The sequence below is a fragment of the Capra hircus genome, chromosome 14, assembly GCF_001704415.2.
Source record: "Capra hircus breed San Clemente chromosome 14, ASM170441v1, whole genome shotgun sequence".
In the NCBI taxonomy this organism is placed as follows: Eukaryota; Metazoa; Chordata; class Mammalia; order Artiodactyla; family Bovidae; genus Capra; species Capra hircus.
Window position 1 is genome coordinate 52048153 of NC_030821.1, and position 20499 is coordinate 52068651.

General features: G+C 38.9%; 1 protein-coding gene across 1 annotated transcript in view; it reads right to left on the reverse strand.

Annotated features, from left to right (window-relative positions):
- MTFR1 (mitochondrial fission regulator 1) overlaps positions 1 to 20499 on the reverse strand; it is a 61345-nt gene that overhangs the window by 35839 nt on the left and 5007 nt on the right. The window contains exons 2-3 of the mRNA XM_018058456.1: positions 10712 to 10851; positions 3924 to 4022 (exon numbers count right to left, since the gene is read on the reverse strand). Of these exons, the coding sequence (XP_017913945.1) occupies positions 3924 to 4022; positions 10712 to 10774 (162 nt within the window). The 5' untranslated portion in view covers positions 10775 to 10851. The remainder of the gene's footprint in view (positions 1 to 3923; positions 4023 to 10711; positions 10852 to 20499) is intronic.

Here is a 20499-nt window from a genome sequence, read left to right on the forward strand (position 1 = left end):
GAGTTTGAGCAAACTCCGGGAGATAGTGAAGGACAGGGAAGCCTGGCGTGCTGCAGTCCATGGGGTCACAAAGAGTTGAACATGACTTAGTGACTGAACAACACCAGCAACAACAAACTGGGGAAAATGTTAAGATTACCAAGGATTCTTAGTATGAATCCAGGTACTTATCCTCAGAAGGCTCAGACATCAAAGACCATGATATACCCTATGTCTCTCACCTCACCTGTTGCTGACAGAGGCGCCTGGTCTCCGTCCCTCACACAGTAACTTCAGCCTTGCCTCAGGACCTCTGCACTTCCTGTTCTCAGCCACGCTCCCACCTTCACTCCTCTCCTCAGCTATCTGCAGGGCTGGCTCTTTCTGATCTTTAGTTATTCCTCCTGGACCACCTGTTAGTCTTTGCATGCTACACTAATTTTTCCTTCAGGGCACTCAGTGTAAGTGGTAATTGTACATTTATTAGCTTATTTCCTTGTTTAATATCTCTCCTCTGAACTGTATCCCAGTAAGGGTGAAGATCATGACTGTTTGGTTCATCACTGACCGACAATACCTAACATAATACATGGGTCTCATGTTTATTTGCTAAGTGCCATGTGGCAGGTGGTTGTTTTCCTTCCAGACTTAGTGACAGTGTGAGAACTGTAGTGAGAAGCTTATCATTACTTGTTTAGTTACAGAACATTCCCTTCACCAATTCCAACAATCACTCTCAGCCATCCCAGAAACCAGCCTGGGGCAGGGTTTCCACAGGAAAAAACCAAGGTAGTCCAGGTAAAATTACCCAGAGGTCTCCGGGTGGCAGAGCAGGGATTCAAACTCCTATAGCACAGGGCCAAGTCCCCACCCATCCCTTCATCTGACAGCATGCAAGATCACTTTTCTGTTGCCTTAGGTTTTTTGATCCCTGGGTTGGGAAGATCCCCTGGAGAAGGAAACGGCAATCCCCTCCAGGACTATTGCCCAGAAAATCCCATGGACAGAGGAGCCTGGTAGGCTACAGTCCACGGGGTTGCAAAGAGTCAGACACGACTGAGCAATTTCACTTCACTTAGGTTTTTTAAGTGTAGTATTTATTTATTACTCCCAATAAGCCACACTTAAATTCCATGTGTTAAACTCATAAAATTTTAAATTTATAAAAATGACCCTAAAGGTGCTTTAGTGACTACTTTCATATTTGCCAACAGATAGGCATGTTGCTGCTTTAAACTTTCTTCAGCAAAATATGAAAACACAACCTGTAAATGAAGTCCTCAACCCCAGCTGCAAAAGCTCCTAAAGAGGTTTTAAAAAACAAATGTATGAAAGAAAGTCAAATACATGAAATTCAGATTTAGTAAGCTTTGAATGACATCTATATTCTTTATAAGCCCAGTTAAGCGTTTTTGTGAGGGGGGGTGGAGCCTTGAGGGTAGAGCCCAAGCATGTATGTTTTATTTTTTAATGTTCCTGGTGATTTAAATATGCACCTAGTATTGAGAACCACTGTAAATCAAAATCTCTGAACCCCATTCCAACAAACAATATAGCAAAAATATATTGAGTGCTTTTACATGCTTTTTTACATTCATTATCTCATTTTTATTCCCAGCACAATATTCCCTGTGACCGTTAACTGGATTCAGGTGTAAATAAACATGTTGATCTATGTTCTGATCTGCGACCCTATAAATATACAGAAATCAAATCTGTAAAATCACAGAGTTCATTTAGTGAGCCAAATAAGTTTAATTTGCTATTCTGCTGTAAGGTGGCAATAACGATAAAATCCCACCACTGGCATACTTCTATTGTGCACTAATTATGTATCAGTTATGATACTCAGAGTTAGATATCCTAACCCTCACATCACAAAGTTATATTCCTGTCTTGCCCCTTGTTTATGTGAGAGTCTTACTTGTCCAGATAATGGGTCAGCTGACAACAGTGAAGAGATGGTGCGGTCTAGAAGGAACATGCTGAGGCCTAAGAGCTCAGCGGTGAAAACTGTTCTGAGGGTGAGACAGTTGAGGTGTTGCCTGAGTGTGTGGGTACAAGGGAAGGAATAGAAGTGAAAGCCAACAAGAGTAGAGAAAGTAAAGAAAATACGAAACTGCGTTTCCAAAGATGCTGAAATCACCCAGGACAACAAAGAACTGGCTTTGACTACTCCTTCTGAATTGACCCATGAATGCTTCATTTTCATGTTTAATCTATTTCAACTTTTGTCTCCCAAATAGGGCCCCATAATGGGGTCTACTCTCTTTGGGTCTAACAGTGGCTTCCCAGTTTCAGACTTCCTATAGTTGTGTTGGAGTCCTAGACAATCCAAACATATTCCATATCAATCAAACCCCCAATGAGCCAGAGAAATAGCAAAAATGATTGTCAATTTTATTACTTTAAACTGCATCCCTTGTAGTTTTCAAAGGTTCTCCATTTTTAAAATTTCTGATAGACTCAGTAAAAACAAAACAAAAATACCAGAGGATACAGAGGAAAAATACCAAACAAATTATCTAACTAGCAGATAAAATACCTTAAGATTGATTTTGAATCTGAAAAGAAACAGCATGCTACAAAGCTGCCTAGAAGTAAAAATCTCACTTTAAACAAATGTCTTGTTTCCTACTACACTCTCAAGTAGGTCACCAGTATTTCTTATACCTTATTCCTTTCTCCTTATGTTAATCTCTTTTCAAATCTAGCTCCTATACTAAACCTAAAATTCTTTTTCTGCTCAGACCCTTCTAAGTACTAGTAACATTGAGAAAGAAGCTCCTTCCAAGAAATGAACTTGGCCCTAGTACCTCAGTCCACTGACTGTCAAGGCAGATTTGGGCTGCTACCAGAAAATGCTAGATTATCTTCACCGCTTTCATTCCCATCTAGCTAGGTGAACACAAATGCTGGAGCAAGTTCTCCTGCAACTAGGTTAAGCAGATTGATAAACAGAATTTAAATGGAACAGTGCAATCAGAAGAAAGTAAGTCTTGGTTAACACAATAGTTATTTGAAGGAAACTGGCAAATAAAGCAATCAGCAATTGGTGTCTAATTGAACTAAATTCTCAGATATTGTGCTTGACAGAATTACTACCATAGGTTTCTCCATTTTAATTTTTTTTAATTTGATAAAATTTATCATTTTGTATCATTTGATAAAAATTACTTCTGGAAAGTTCCAATTTGTCAATGTCTAGATTGATGCACAAGGGTTTTGCCAGTCAGTCTGCTAGTGGGCACAACAATGACCACCCTTGTTAGTCAATCTGAACAAATGCTAATTTCTACCACTTACTGAGGAACAAACTGTTAATTGTCTCTACAAGAAGTAATTTTTAAGACATAATATCTAGTAAGTTCACCAGATAGTAAGAGCACTTCTGAATTATGAATTAAATATATATCTTCCACATTTCACATGTTAATCTATTATTTAAAATTGGCATAAATATCTGCTGAACTTTATATTATACTTAAACGTTGAACTGAAAGGTTTTGTCTTATTACTGTTGTAGAGAATTACTGAAAAACAAGAACAAAGCTACTTGATACATGTCTAACACTAAAACAACAGTAACGAACAAAAGCCCAGATTAAAAAAATACGACCTTTATATCCAAGCAAAGAGGTGAGTGGTTCCTGACTTGGTGCTAGAAGACAATTTTCAAGGTCACCTGGGAATTAACTGCTTGGCTTACTATATGCTTCTAAGTCTTCAAATATGTATTCTTAAGGATAAATGTCTTAAAGAGCTTAAATAATCACAGAGGAACTAAAATTAGAAAGACTTTACTGTGGTTTTTATCCTCTTATTTTATTGATAGTGGCATCAATGGAAGGAGAGGTTCAAAAAGTACTTTTAAAGCTGCCCTGCCTATTTACATCACCAATGAACATGTTAATATAAAATCTGAAGTATATAAAATACAGTACCTGAAACTGAACTCTTGGACACTGGATGAGAGATAAATTGGTACCAATTTTCCTTACAATACTCCGAGATGACCCATATGGCTTCCCAGACCAAAGAACCTGAGGAAGTAGGAAAGACCAAAAGTTCAATGACAAGACTTACAGAACTGTTCACACAAAAGCATTGGACAATTAATTGCATGACAAGCTGACACATTAATTATGGAATCAGAATGCTCTATGTTACAGGAAATGAGCTAACATTTTTCAATTAAAAATGTAATAATATATACAGTAGGCTGTTATTAATGTAGTAAAGCTTAATGTAAGGCATCATATAAAAATGTAAAGAACAATTAGTGGGAGTTGCTTAGAGGTTCAACCCCTAGTCAGGGATCTGATCCCAAAAGCTGGCGTGCCCCCAACCCAAAAAAAGAACTATGAGTAATTGTAAGATAGTATTATATTTGGAATAAAAACTCATCTATTTTCATTAGGCTTCCATACTGTTCTGCAAAGGAAGCTATTTTATCTCCTCTGCTTTATTTTTAGAATTCTATATATATATAAGTCTCTCGAAACTACAAGCTGCTTTTGTTACAATAGGCTTTCAAAACAAATGCAAATCAGCACAAAGTTCAGAATCTGAATTTGTACCATGCATAATGCTTCATTTTGTTTGCTTACACAAGAAGGCCTGGCCAAGGGTGAGTGGGGGCCAAAATCCAGTTGTACTACATTTTCTCATGAGGCCCTGTCTAGGGGGAAAGGTACCTTTTCCTAATTTATACAAAGGTACTAAATAGGCTAGTGATAACCCTAATGAGCAGAACTTTTCAGATGAAATCATAATACAGAGGACATTATGCTATGCTTAAAGCGAAAACAAACATAAACCTCCAAAGCAAAAAGCAAACAAAAAATGCATGTTAAATGTTAAATCATTACGACATGTACCTTGAAACTTCGCCCCAAGTAAATGCTCTTTCCTTAAAACAGAAAAACTATCCATCTGTTTTCAGTGCTATACCTGAAAGCCTGGACAGAAGAGGTAAAGAGAGGTAGTATGCTATTAAAAAGCAATTTTAAAAGACAAGAGGGAGAATGATGTGACTATTAACTTAATTCATTCAACTTAAATATTCAATTATATCCTAACATAAATAATGTATTCTGAGCCATGGACACTGAACCCTTTTTAAAGTCACTCCATGCCCATTCTAATCTGAAGAATGGAATTACAGTTTGACCAAGCAGTGTTCGTGTCAAGAGCCATGGCTTCCACACATAATCCTAACCAGACCTCTAGACCATTCTAAAAGCATGCATAACTTGTAAAACGAACAGAGAAGCAGTCTGATCTCTTTTATTTTAGCAATCAAATCCAATTTAAGGTTAACAGTATGAGTCAATGTGAGCATCATGGGGTATATATACCTCTGGCATCTGCCCCAGCTCATGTAATTGTCATCATCAATATGTTCAAAGTTTCAGAAAAATAACAAGGACCCTGTGTGCAGCACAGGGAATTATATTCAACATCTTGCAATAACCTATAATGAAAAAGAACCTGAAAAAGAACAGATATTTTCCTATACATGTTTAACTGAATCACCCTGCTGTACATGTGAAGCTCACACAACACTGCAGATTAACTATACCTCATTGTTTTTTTTAATGCATTAAAAACAATGTTCAACATTTCACTGATGATTTTACCTGGGAGAGTTCCAGAAAGTACTAATAGCCTAACATTTCAACCAACAAAAATTATATTAACTCCTGCTTTAGAGACACAAATATTTTTTAAGAAATAGAAAAGGATGATACAGATTGGAAAATTGGTCAGTGGAAAGACATCAATACTGAAATAAGAACATTAGACAAAGGATACAAGAGAGGAAGCTACATGAAGCTTAGAAGAGAATTACGTGGAGTTGAGGAAAGGAAATTATCCACACCAGTGATCATACAGAGGATCATTGCTTGAACAGTATTAATAACACACGAGAACTAAGAGCAGGAAAATCACCTGACCAGAGGAAAAAGGGAAGAATCACAGACTGACAAACTCAACCTAAGAGGCCAAGGAAAAACAAGGACAAGTGATTCTAAAATGGACAGTATTCAAGCAAACTCTTTACCTTATACATGTTAATAGACATGGATCTTTAAAGGAAAAAAAAAAAATCCATAGGGCAATAGTAACTACACCAGTCAACCATTTCTGGTGTCTATTTAGCCACAAGTGAAAACTCTTCTATGATGTACAAGTAGAACACTATTTATGCGTCACAATGTGGCAGTTACACAGCCTAATGTGAAACCTTTCGTCCCTCCAGTAAGCAAAGATCTTAACTGCAGATGGAGAGGACGAAAAAGCTCACAAAGAGAAGTTCAGAAAGGACTTGCCAAGGTCAGGAACTAAGATTTCTGCCAGCTTGTAGCTTTCCTTGCTATGCATGCTTCAGGACTAAGTTTCCACTACTATCTTCCCATCTGCTTAATATCAGAAGGAAAGACTTGGCAGGTGCCTTCCACAAAAGAAGGTGGCCAGAGACAGTTTTTACTTGCAAGGAATAAGTAGACCATTTAGGATTTTTGTACAAAGTTAAGGAACGTAAAAGAACAGATTGCTTTACATGATTATTTTTTTAAGTATACACAGTGGGCTAACATAATGTGGTTCTTCTGTTTCTTGTGAACTGCATAGCATTTAGCACCAAAAGATATGAAGTAAGGGTCTAAATGAGCTAGTGACTGGGATATTCAGAAAGAGGAGCCGTAAACTTCACTGGATTGAAGAAAAAGTTAGAGGAAGGAGCAGCTAACTTCCAGGAACTCTAAAACTAGGTCTGACTCTATTTTTTTCTATTCAGTCCTCATGGAGGGGGCGAAGTCGTAAATGGCTGTGAAGAAATAATGAACAGATGGTATGGAAAGTCACCATCTGCGCACGATGGGAGGCTGCACGGCCCAAGCGCATCTCCTGTCCTAACTGGTGGCTGAACTGGCTTGTCAGGATACTTGTTTGGAGAAGGAAAGGCTTCTTCTAAAGATAAACTGTCGTTAATATTTTCAGATGTTAGAGAGAGGTCAGGGAGAAAACTGTCATTACTAGACAATTCCATTTCATTAAGAAATAAGAATTCAATTCCATTAAGGAATAATTAAATGAATATAATTATTAAATTAAAAAACCTGTTTTGCTTTATTCCTAAGAATTACTGATAAATAATGTAATAATGAATCGAGAGTGGGGGTGTTTGCACATCTGAGTCTAGTAATGACAGTCCATAACATTTAGCAACAGAGTCTGAAAGTGATGACAGCAAGGCAGGAGGATGACAACAGGAAAGCTATTTGTTGTTTTTTCACAATGCGCCATGCAATTGTCACAGTGCTGAAGTGTGAGGCTGGAATCCGAAGCTGTCATCTGTCTCACTGTGACGACTGCTCTCAAGCTTTATATGTTAATTCGTTTGTTATAGACCAGTTTAATCTGCATTTCTATTTAAGAGTCACCACTTAGCAAGAGAAAGTATAAACTTAATTCTAAATAAATTTTTTTCTTCTCTAGAAAAACTATGTAATACTAACCCAAAGTTCTTATTCTGAGGTCACATATCCCTGAAATTATATGCAAAACTGTGTGCATACACAACATTTTTCTGGGAAGAAGGGCCATACTATTAATCAAATTTTAATTAATAGGACCCAACATGGTATAAATTCTTAATTCCAAGGGAACCAGAGTGTGTGTTGGGGAGAAAGGAGTAAAGATATGAAGATGAAATTCGGTAACAATTTTGAACTCCCCAACTGAAGATAACCGTTGCCTCAGTTCTCTTCCTCCTTATCTAAACTCCTAGCCACATTCACACACTTCCTCCAAAGCATGAGAGGAAAACAAGGGTACAATTCTTAAGTATTACTGGAAAACATATTACTAATTCAAATTAGATATTTGCTATAACTTTTCAATGTAAAATACTGAGATTAACCAGAATCACATTAGATTCAGAGCTTGCTTTCTCTAGTTTAAAAACATTTTTACTTAAGGGCAAAAATATAGTAGTAATACACTGAGGAGAAAGTTTGGACAAATGTGAGTACAGCAGACCAGCAGACCCCTGAACAACACTGAGGTTGGGGGCACCAAGCACTGCCCCACTTTCCCGACAAAATCCACAAGTAACTTTACAGTTGCCCCCATATCCGCAGTTTCACATCCCCGGGTTCAACCAACCATGGATCCTGGAGTACTGTAGTATTTACTACTGAAAAACATCTGCATATCAGTAGATGTGAGCAGTTCAAATACACACTGTTCAAGGGTCAGCTGTACATAGTTTTAAAGTCAAACAAATGTCGAGGCCAAATGGAAGGCAGTGAAGAGAAAACGGAGGCCTCAGCAGCATGTAGGACTGGCTTTAAAAGCCAAGATTAAAATAAATAAAAAAATAAAAGTAGGCACTACCACTTATTGTCTGTATAAAGCTGGCAAGTCATTGATCCCTTTATATTTCCCTTTCCTCATCTATAAAATGGGGACCTCATGCCTATGAGCATTAAATGAGTTAAAAGATTTAAGTATGTATTATTTAATAAATACTGTCATCTTCCCCTATTATAAAAGGTAGCAAAGTACACTAAAAAAAGAGGTTTTTGGAATCGGAATTGGATTCATATTATAGCTCAGCCACTTATTAGTCAGGTAACTTTAGACAACTCAGGTAAACACTCTTGAACTTCAGGTTCTTCATCTGTTTAAATAACAAATCATTGTCCTAGTGAACACAGATAATATGCCTAAAAGAACTGGGTATACTAAGCCAATGAATGATAGTTATTATGATGGCGCTGATTGTGTGATAAAACACAAATAGGTTATCATCACCAGAAACAAAATCCTGATCTCAGACTTGCACTTTTTTTTAGGCAGACAAAAATACGTAAAGGATGAAAGCAGTTTTTGTTCTTGAATACATTCAAATACAGTACTGAGTTCATTTGTATATCAAAACAGTGAAATACGTATTTTATCACTGAAAAATGGAACTAAAAAGTAGTTTTTTTTTTTTCTAATTTTCAGATTACTCCTAGGTAGCAGACTGAGAGATCCAGGAAACAAAGATAGAAAATAACTCCAAAGGGTCATACTGCTTCATGTTAGGAGAAAGTTTATTTTTATATAGACTCAGTTAACTGGTTAAAGGTGATGATCATATGTTACATAAAAAAAAATGGTATTTCCATCTGCCATTAGTAAAAAGGGCTGTCAGTTTTTATCATAATATTGGGAGCAAATGAATGCTCTCTTACCTGGTCCATTCTTTGATGAAAGGCACCCGCTTTAGAGTTCAAAATGAATAAAGCTAAATAAGCAAATTAAACTAGGTAAAGTGTGTTATCTGTTCCTGAAACAAAATTCTGCACTTTGGCCTCAATCAGCCCTGGTCACATTGCCTGATTTCAGGCAGGGGCAGGAGGATGACAGAGCAAAATGGTAGGAAGTTCCCCATCACTGACTATACCTATGCTACATACAAGCCACTGATAGGCACTGTACAAACCCTGCCATTTAATCCACAGGCTCACTGTGCAGCAGCAGTTCTTCCCATCTGTATTCTGCAGATGAAGAAAGTAACTGGCAACAATAAATTTCAGACCGAGGTGTATGTGCGTCCAAGACCTATATATCATCTTTCGACTAAACTATACTTCTTACTAAAACTGCAAATGAAAAGGAATGACAAACTGTAAAGCTTCACTTTGGGGGACTCATTAGCAACAAAAGCTTCCTGACTTTCTGAATGGAAAAGAAATTCTCTTGCTGTCAGTACTGAATTCATCTGCCCCAGGTAGCCAAATAGTGATAAGCGGCAGACAAGAAAGGTGGTATAGCCGCACTATGTGAACCTGGAAACGTGAGAAGATGCAACTGAAAGATGACAGTATTCACTTTACAAACCATTTTCCCATTGCTTATCCTCAAGATGATAATCTCAAAATTATGCAACTATAAAAAAGGGTAATTTTATTTGGTTCTTAGCTTTTTATCTCCAAAGAAAATAGATGTTAACTTTGGGAGCTTGGGGGAAATAAAAGTTCAACCTTCTAACGTGAAGAGACACAAAATAAAACCAAAACATAAAAGCAGTGCAATTTAAAGTATACTCAAATTATGTAACTTGCCCATATCTTTTAAGAAAACAGCTTAATTCCATGTCACCAATAACACCAAATTTGAAAATGATATATGTCCCACAAAATATGCTTGGTACAACTATTGTTCTAATAACTTTACACTGGGTCTGAAAAAAAATTATGTGTCAGTAGAATATATTTTTAAATGTTAAGATTAGAGCATCTTTGGCATAGGATAACCATATTACACTAATTATTTCTTTGTATCTGGTAGTTGTATTTTAGCAGACATGACTTTTATTGTAAACAGTTGTGTGATAAACCACATTATAAAAGCATTCAATATTTCAATATTAACAGTTCTACAACACTGAGTTGTCAAGCATTAGTCAAACATTTTATTCAGTGGTTTATATATATATGTTTAAGCCTTTTCCTCACTAATAACAAATTTCATTGCTTTTAACAGTCACATGAATATTGGATTGGGTAAATTTTTGATGTAACCCATCCCTTAGGATGCTGGATAAAGATTCACTTCCATGATTTAAATAGCAAGCAAATTAGAAACAGTACATATGTTGGCCATACATAGATTCACTTTTCCCAGAAAAAAATTATCAACATCTGGATTTTAAAAATGAATTTTGAGCACTCACCGATTGCATGCTTCCAACCTGTTGAAAAATCATCCTAATTAGGCGTTTAATCCAGCCAAGCATTTAGATGGCAAAGTCTCTCCAAATTTGCATTTCAAGTACTTCAGGCATACATAGCAGCACATGGTCCATAAAGCACACTGAAATTTGAAAATGCAAATACTAAAGTGAAATTATTATTATTTAGAATCTTTACTGTCTACAACATGTTTCACAAAGTCAGTCTATTCTACAACATCTTAAATCTTTGTGTGTGTGTGTAAATTAGAAAAAATTTTTGCTTGAGATCAGCTTTATATAAACTAGTATTACAATTGTTTTTCTAACTATTTTTTAACTTTTCCAGTCAGGGTTCTATGTTGAAAGTGATGAAAACCTACCGTGGCTGACTTAAGCAGAAAATATATTTATGGAAAGACACCCAGTAGATAACAATCTTAGAAGAAACTTAGAAGCTACACAACCAGGAAAGACATCCAAACTTACAGCAAAACTGTCGTGGGAGACACGTCTGCAGTTGCTACTGTGACTACTGATGGGACAGGAACTACTAGGTCCCACTTCTCTGTCTCACTGGCTCCTGAGTTGCTGTCCTACTAGTGGCATTTGTTTGGTCAAATCTACCTGGCTACAGGGTTTCCCAGGTGGTGCAGTGGTAAAGAATCTGCCTGGCAGGAGAGGTGGGTTCGATCCCTGGGTCAGGAAGGTCCCCTGGAGTCAGAAATGGCAACCCACTCTAGTATTCTTTCTTGCCTGGGAAATTCCATGGACAGAGGAGCCTGGCAGGCTACAATCCAAGAGGTCACAGAGTCGGACATGACTGAGAGCCTGAGCACGCACCTGGCTCTAGCGAGAAGCAGATTCTACCTCCCACCAAAATAATAAAGGAATTCCATAAAGATAAGGCAGGACTTCAGATGCCAGAATGTCAAAAAAAAAAAACAAAGTTCTTCCACACTCACTGGCACTATGACCCTGCCACTCATCCTCCTTTCCCCATCAATATACTGTATATCTGACACAATTATGAACTCACATGGCATAAACCAGCTGACTGGAAGAGCTGGTCTCCAAAGTGACAAGGACTGTACACCAGACTATAAAGCAATGTGCTGCTTTCTTCTCAAGGAAGCCTTTAAAAAAACTGTACTTTGTGATATATTTGATTCACATTCTGATAGAAGTTTATCCTCTCGTGGACCAGAAATAAAGTTTGTGGCCTACACTTTGAGAAGAACTTGATGGATGAACAATTACAAAGAATGGAGAGGGGTGGGGTAGAATAAAGATGCCATAAAGATGCCAGACGCTGGGTGAAACATGAACTAGAAAGAGACCAGCTCTAATGACAGATCAAAGTATGTAACGAAAGAGAAAGCACTAACAGGAACATATAATTTTCTGGTAACTAAGAAACGGTCACAACTATAACAGTGGTGAGGTATTAATATACTTTAATATTACCAGCATCTATAATTGCTTATAAGAATGAATACTCTGAGAGGTAATGGGAATGAAAAGTAAAGAGGGCCAAAATAAGCTGAAGATGGCTGGCCAAAAAAAAAAAAAAACTGATCAGAGTTTTATGTAGGATTTGAAAACCTATCACCGTTTTCTGATTTTGGGGGGTTTTTTTTGGCCATGCCTTGAGACTTGTGGGATCTTAGTTCCCTACTCAGGCACTGAACTTGAGTCCTCAGCAGTAAAGTGCCAAGTCCTAACCACTGGATGCCCAGGGAATTCCCCTTACCACTTTTTTAGAAACTGAGCTATAACTTACACAGAAAAGTGCAAAAATTTTAAGTGTGTCCAGGTACAAACCTGTAGAACCTCCATCCAAACCAAAATATTTAACACTTAAAAGAATGCCAAGAGCTCCTGTGAGCCTCCACCCAGTCAATATCCGTGCGTCACCCATCTCAACAGTGCTCTAACTTTTGCAGTCTATCACAGTGGCAGGCTGTACGTACGCTTTTGGGTCTGACTTCTTTCACTCAACATTGCCTGCGAGATTTATTCCCATGGTTCGGGAATCACAGTTCTTTTTCACTGATGTGCAGTATTTTGCTATGATACTCTACCACAATTTACTTACCCAATTTACTAGGGGTTTTTGTTTCTTGTTTTATTTTGTTGACGTATATAGTTAACTTACAATGTTATGTTACATGATTTACTGTTCGTGAACATTTGGGTTGTTTCCATTTTTAGCTGTTCCAAATAAAGTTGCTGAAACAATTCATGCACATAACATAGCAAGGTACACATAAGAACTAATTTCTCTTGAGTTTATACCCAGGAGTAAGATTGTTAGATCATAATATATACAGATACATAGCTAAATCTTTAATAGAAACTAACTTTTCTGAGGTTACCAATTATACTCTCAAAAGCAGATAAATAAAAGAGCTCTAGCTGTTCAACAATTCCTGGTATTGTCAATGGTCAATACTTGGTACTGTCAGTCTTTTTAATTTTAGTAGGGGGTTCTTCACAGGATTAGGGGACATATTTTGATACCTTCCATTGAGAAGTTTTTTCGCTCATTTTTTAAGTGAAAAGTTTTTAAAAAATTATTCTTGTGAGGAAGAGAATCTGCACTAGAGATAAAGATTAGGAAGCATGGCTTAGAAAATGCAACCTAAGAGTGAATGGGCTAACTCATAGAGAGTAAGAAATGAAGCCAGGATAGAAATCTCAGGAAATAACTGAAGATCAAGCAAAGGTCAGTGGGAAAAAATATTCAAAAGAGGTAACAAAAATGTGAGAGAGATTGTCACCAAAAAAAAAATAAAAGGAATTTTCAATAAGGGGAATGTTCATCAAGGATGTTAAACAGAACACAGGAAGAGAGGTCACATAGCTGGGGGCCTCCTACAGCTACTCTTTACTCCAGACCCCTCCACTGTGCTCTCTGGAAGCCTGTCTGAATGGAGGTAAGTGTTTCCTCCCTCACCGAACTGAAGCTTGGCTCTCCCTGTAGAATGCTGTGTCAACGGGCCCAGTGCTTGCTTACTCTCGATCACTTTATATCCAGGCTGTTTCCAATCAATCACTGCTCTTTGTGGTGGTGGTGGTAGTGGTTTAGTTGCTCAGTCATGTCCAACTCTTTGCGACCCCAAGGACTGCAGCATGCCAGGTTTCCCTGTCCTTCACCATCTCCCAGAGTTTGTTCAAACTCATGTCCATTGAGTCGGTGATGCTATCCGACCATCTCCGAATTACTGCTGTTAAGTTCTTTTCAAAACTCTCCCTCAAAGGCAAAACTAAAGAGACAACAGAAAAGATCAGGGGTCACCTCAGACCGTCAGTGGAGGAACAACAACTCCACTATAACAACTATAACAGAGCACAAGGCAAGTGTTGGAAAAATGGACATAGGCTATATCTTGATTGTGGTGGTGGTTACATGACTGTGTTCAAAGAAATCTACCAAAAGGAGTGAATTTTGCTGTGTGCAAATTGTACCTTCATTTAAGAAACAAGCAAAAGCAGCTCTCCTTAGGAAGCACTGCTTGGCCACCCTCTGTTCCTCATGAGGACTGACTTAAGAGCACTTGAGCATTCCCCATCATTCAACTATGAGTCCTGAGTCCTCTCTTCTCCAAGTCCTTCCCTAAATGGAATTGTGCACTCTGGACTCATCAGCACTAGTACATCATAAACACATATTCTTGCCGTGCTGAGTGGTTATAATGTTTACAATAAGGCATCCAATACAGCACTGTTTGAGTCTAGTTACATAAAGATCTAAGACAGGTAAAACTAAAAGCAAGCTAATCACACATTATGAATTCTTCTTCAAAGTTTTTTTCCTAATTGTTGTGGAGACGAAGGTAGTGACTGATAGTAGGCCTGACTGAGGGATTTCAGTGGATGCTGGCCAAGTTGTATTTCTTGACAGACAGACAGTTGGATGTGTTTACTCTGGGAATGCTTATCAAGATGCTGCACACTTACATACTTTTCATAATGTAAGCTATGCCTCAGTGAAGTGAAGTGAAGTCGCTCAGTTGTGTCCCACTCTTTGCGACCCCATGGACTGTAGCCTACCAGGCTCCATCCATGGGATTTTCCAGGCAAGAATACTGGAGTGGGTTGCCATTTCCTCAAATAAGTTTTAAAAACACATATAGCTTTTGATTAAATTATGTGATTTTCAGGAATTTTTTGCAGAAATAAAAGCATTACACATAGAGAACATATATTAAGATATTTTCTGCAGTGCTTCTTCTAGTCACAAAACTAGGATCAATTTTAAATGTTCATCAATAAAACACCTGTTAATTACAGTATATGCATATTATAAAGCTTCATGCATCTATTAAAAGTGAGTTACAGTCTATGTAATGACTTGATAGTATGATACAGGAGAGTAATATACTCTGACCTCATTCTGTAAAAGACAAAAATCTTCAACCTTTTCATTTATAGAAAGATAAACATCAATTGAGAGAGATTGGTTCAAGACGGCAAAGTAGAAGGAGGTGCACTCATCTCCTGCAAGAGCACAGATATAGCTATTGAACAACTATCGACAGAGGAGCTGGAACCAACCAAAAAAAAGGATACCCTGCGTTCAAAGACAAAGGAGAAGCTGCAACAAGACAGGAGGAGGGGCACAATCATGATCAAATCAAATCCCATACCCACCAGGTGGGTGACTCACAAAAGTAGGGAACCATAATACCAAAGAAGTTCTCCCCCTGATGTGAAGATTCTGAGCCTCACATCAGGCTTCCCAGCCAGGAGATCTGACAAAGGGATTGGATATCCCCGGGGTATCTGACCTTGAAGGCCAGCAGGATTTGACTGTGGGACTTCTACACGACTGGGGGAAACAGAGACTCCACTCTTGGAGGGCACACACAAAATCTTGTACGTACCAGGACCCAGGGGAAAGGAGCAGTGACCCACAGGAGACCGAACCAGACCCACCTGCTAGTGCTGAAGGGTCTCCTGCAGAAACGTGAGGTGGCAGCGGCCCACAGCAGGGACAGAGGCACTGGCAGAAGCAGTTCTGGGACGTGCCCACTGGCATGAGCCCTCTTGTGGTCACCATTAGCCCTATCACAGAGCCTATAGACTCTAGGGCTGGGTTGCTTCAGGCCAAACTAACAGGGAGGGAGTGCAGCCCTGCCCCTCAGCAGACAATAGGATTCAAGTTTTATTGAGAGTCCCAGACAGCATAATCACCAAGGAGAAACACACCAAGACACATAGTAATTAAACTGACAAAAACTAAGGACAAAGATAGAATATTAGAAGGAACAAGGAAAAAATGACAACATATTAATACAAAGGAACTCCCTTAAGGTTATCAGCTGATTTGTCAACAAAAACTCTACAAGCCAGAAGGGAATGGCACAGTATATTTAAAATGATGAAAGGGAAGAAACTACAACCAAGAATACTCTAACCAGCAAGACTCATTCAGATTTGATGAAGAAATCAAAAGGTTCACACACAAGCAAAAGTTAAGAGAATTCAGCACCACCCAACCAGCTTTACATCAGACTATTAAAACTGGCCAGAGCAGGGAGAAGTAATTTTTCCTTTGTATGGTTTGTGCTGCTTAGAACAATGCTACAAAGCATGTTTTACTTTTCATTTAAAAACAAAATCTAGAAGTTACAAAATCCAAATATCACAGCTTTCACTCAGACACTCCTTGCACCATATGGAGACCTTCAGTCTCCCTCCCCTGAACTTTCCGTCATCCTAGTCAATCCCTTCCCACCTTCACTTTCTTCTGCCTCATGCAGCCCCACATCTGAACCACTGCTTTTTAGTATTTTCAGTCCCCTTTTCTACTGTTTTGTTTCTTCAACAAGCCAGAACTTGGTAAGTACACCAGCCTTCACTTAGGAAAATTGGGCTGTAGGAAAATGACTAAATCTCACATCTTGAAGTTGCTACAAATGTACTACCTCTAGTCTGCTAGAGCACTATGCTAGCTTCTACTAATCTTTTGTTTCAGTTTAGCTTTCACCTCCTGATCAACCAGTATTAGGGCCCTCCTGTGTGTATTCTCCTACTCAGCACATTAAAACAATGTATCTAAACTGCCTATCTCCTCCACAGCACTTTAATCACCTAGCTTACTCATCTGAAGACCCCAGCACTCAGCAAACTATATAGAATACAACAGTTGCTCAGTTAATACTTGAATATTAAACAAAAGGCATCTAAGCCCCGAGCCAGTGTCTTTTCTATACTCTCTCAATTGTAAACAGATATCTTAAGAGGAATTTTACTTCTATTTATATGTGAACTAGGTTAATTTCAGACAAACTCCCTGCTGCTGAGAACAAGTAAACTAGTGGAACCAAAAAAAAAAAATTTTTTTAATTAACTATTTGAAAGCATCGGAGAACTATCATGGCAGAGAAATATCACCAAGTCAACAGTTGGTGCTTTGATAAGAGTAGTAAAAAGAATTGACCTCTAAATGAGATTTACTGAGGAGAGAAAAGGCACACATTACCAGTAGCAGGAATGAAAAAGGGGACATCACTATAGCTCTTAAAGGCATGCAGAAAATCATAAAAGGCAAAACAAACCCATAGTGTAAGGTGTTAACCATGGTGGTTACCTTTGCATGGGATGGGTAACAGGTGCAAGGCAGCAAAAGGTGTTTTCCAGAGGGCAGGCAACTTTCTAGTTCTTAATCTGGGTGGTCACTACATGAGTGTTTGCTTTGTGATCATATACTGAGCTGTATCATTTATGTTTATCCATCTTTCTGTTACGCTGGGTGTTACACTTCACGATTAAAAAAAAAGGTTTAAAAAAGATGGCTACGAATCAGGATGCACTTTGTTTTGATTGTTTGGTTCTGTGTGTGTAAAATTTGACTTCTAGAATTATATGATGATAGCATAGGCTTATAATCTAATCTGGCTAGACTAGACATAGAAATACAATGCAGTACTATAGCAGGGTTGTGGGGAGGATGAGAGCTGGTAGAAGAGAGAATCAAAACTGAATGAGAAATAGATAAACACTGAAAAGAGACTTTCTTTTCCCTTCACAAATACTACAAAAATATATAATAGCACACACTTATGTTAGTGCTGTTTAGACACTAGTGGAAGTGTGCTCAGTCGTGTCCGACTCTTTGCGACCCCATGGACTTTAGCCTACCAGGCTCCTCTGTCCATGGGATTTTCCAGGCAATAGCACTGGAGTGGGTTGCCATTTCCTTCTCCAGGGGATCTTCCCGACCCAGGGATGGAACCCAGGTCTCCCACATTGTAGACAGACGCTTTACCGCCTGAGCCACCAGGGAAGCACCTGGTAGCACACAGGTAGATCAATTAAAAGTGAAGTGAAAGTGAAAATCGCTCAGTCTTGTCCGACTCTTTGCGACCCCATGAACCGCAGCACGCCAGGCCTCCCTGTCCATCACCAACTCCTGGAGCTCACCCAAACCTATGTCCATTCAGTCAGTGATGCCATCCAACCACCTCATCCCCTGTCATCCCCTTCTTCTCCTGCCCTCAATCCTTCCCAGCATCAGGGTATTTTCCAATGAGTCAACTTTTTGCATCAGATGGCCAAAGTATTGGAGTTTCAGCTTCAACATCAGTCCTTCCAATGAACACCCAGGACTGATCTCCTTTAGGATGGACTGGTTGGATCTCCTTGCAGTCCAAGGGACTCTCAAGAGTTTTCTCCAACACCACAGTTCAAAAACATCAATTCTTTGGTGCTCAGCTTTCTTTATAGTTCAACTCTCACATCCATACATGACCACTGGAAAAACCATAGGCTTGACTGGAAAAACCATAGGCTTGACTAGACGGACCTTTGTTGTCAAAGTAATGTCTCTTCTTTTTAATATGCTGTCTAGGTCGGTCATAACTTTCCTTCCAAGGAGTAAGCGTCTTTTAATTTCATGGCTGCAATCACCATCTGCAGTGATTCTGGAGTCCAGAAAAATAAAGTCAGCCACTGTTTCCCCATCTATTTCCCATGAAGTGATGGAATTCTCCAGGCCAGAATACTGGAGTGGGTAGCCTTTCCCTTCTCCAGGGGATCTTCCCAACCCAGGGATCAAACCCAGGTCTCCCCACATTGCAGGTGGATTCTTTACCAGCTGAGCCACAAGGGAAGCCCAAGAATACTGGAGTGGGTAATCTATCCCTTCTCTACATCCCTAGCGAATCTTCCCGACCCAGGAATGGAACCAGGGTCTCCTGCATTGCAGGGGGATTCTTTACCAACTGAGCTATTAGGGAAGCCCACAATCAAATCAAATCAAATTGTTTCAACTAATGCAGTGTATGTTTTTGAGATAGTTATGACTTTTAAAAAGTTATTAGCAATAGCTTCACAAGAAACCTGCTAGCAGGCATAACAAAGTTGTCAGTAAATTTTAAATGCTACAAACTTTAAAAGCTACAATAGTACATGGAGCTTATTTTTATAAGATCTTTGTAAACTATTCACAGAAATGGCCACTTAATTATCTTTACAATGTAACAGAAGAGTGTGACCACTTTATACTGGGAGTGTAAAAAGATTAACAGAACATTCTTAGTTATTCGATTGGCTAAATTACTGGAATGATGTTTCCTGTTTTCAGAAAACTAAGAAGTCAGGTAAACCAAATCTGTGCACCCCAAAGGACAATCTACATTCTGGGTGCAAACAACGATGCAAAAGAAAAACAAGGGCCATGAAGTAAAAAACAAAAACTTAATCAATTTAAAATTACTGTCCTTTATTTTGATGGGAATCCCTTGGCAGTCCAAAGGTTAGAACTCTGTTTTCACTGTCGTGCCCTGGGTTCAATCCCTGGTTGGGGAACTAGGATCCCACAAGTTATGCAAGGCACCACCCCACCCCCCCCCAAAAGTTACTGTCCTTTGAGAACATATCCTTCTTACGTTTCTAGTGTGAAAATGCTGTTTCTTTTAGGATATGGGGACAGTAGATGAATGTTATTTTTTTTTTTAAAATGCTTATTGAGCTTCTCGGTGGCTCAGGGGTAAAGAATCACCTGCCAGTGCAGGAGACAAAGGTTCGATCCCTGGTTTGGGAAGATCCCACATACTGCAGAGCAACTAAGCCTGTGCACCACAACTACTAAGCCAGCACTCGAGCGCCCAGGAGCCACAATTACTGAGCCCACTTGCCACAACAACTGAAGCCTATGTGCCCTAGAGCCTGCGCTCCACAACAAGAGAAGACACCGCAATGAGGAGCCCGAGTACCACAATGAAGAGCAGCCCTCTTCCGCTTGCGGCAATCAGAGAAAAGCATGCCCAGCAATGAAGACCCAGCACAGCCAAAACTAAACAACTAAATATTTTTAAATTAAAAAATATATAAAATGCATATGTGTGCATGTTAATTCACTTCAGTCATGTCTGACTCTGCAATCCTATAGACTGCAGCCTTCCAGGCTCCTCTGTCCATGGAACTCTCCAGGCAAGAACACTGGAGTGGGTTGCCACGCCCTCCTCCAGGGGATATTCCCAACTCCGGGATCAAACCTGTATCTCTTATCTCCTGCATTTACAAGAGGGTTCTTTACCACTAGAGCCACCTGGGAAGCCCCCGCCCCCCCAAAAAAATGTTTATTTACCGTAATAAAATGTCGTCTACCATATGTCAACACCCTACCCTACTTTTTAGAAATTAAACTTAAAATTCAAGTCTAGTGACCACAGCTATAGATTCCACATGAGTCTGGGCTGAGACTTTAAATCAGAACACTTTACCACACTATTAAGTAATGACATAGTATTCGACCTATGGGTATGGAATTTACTGACAGT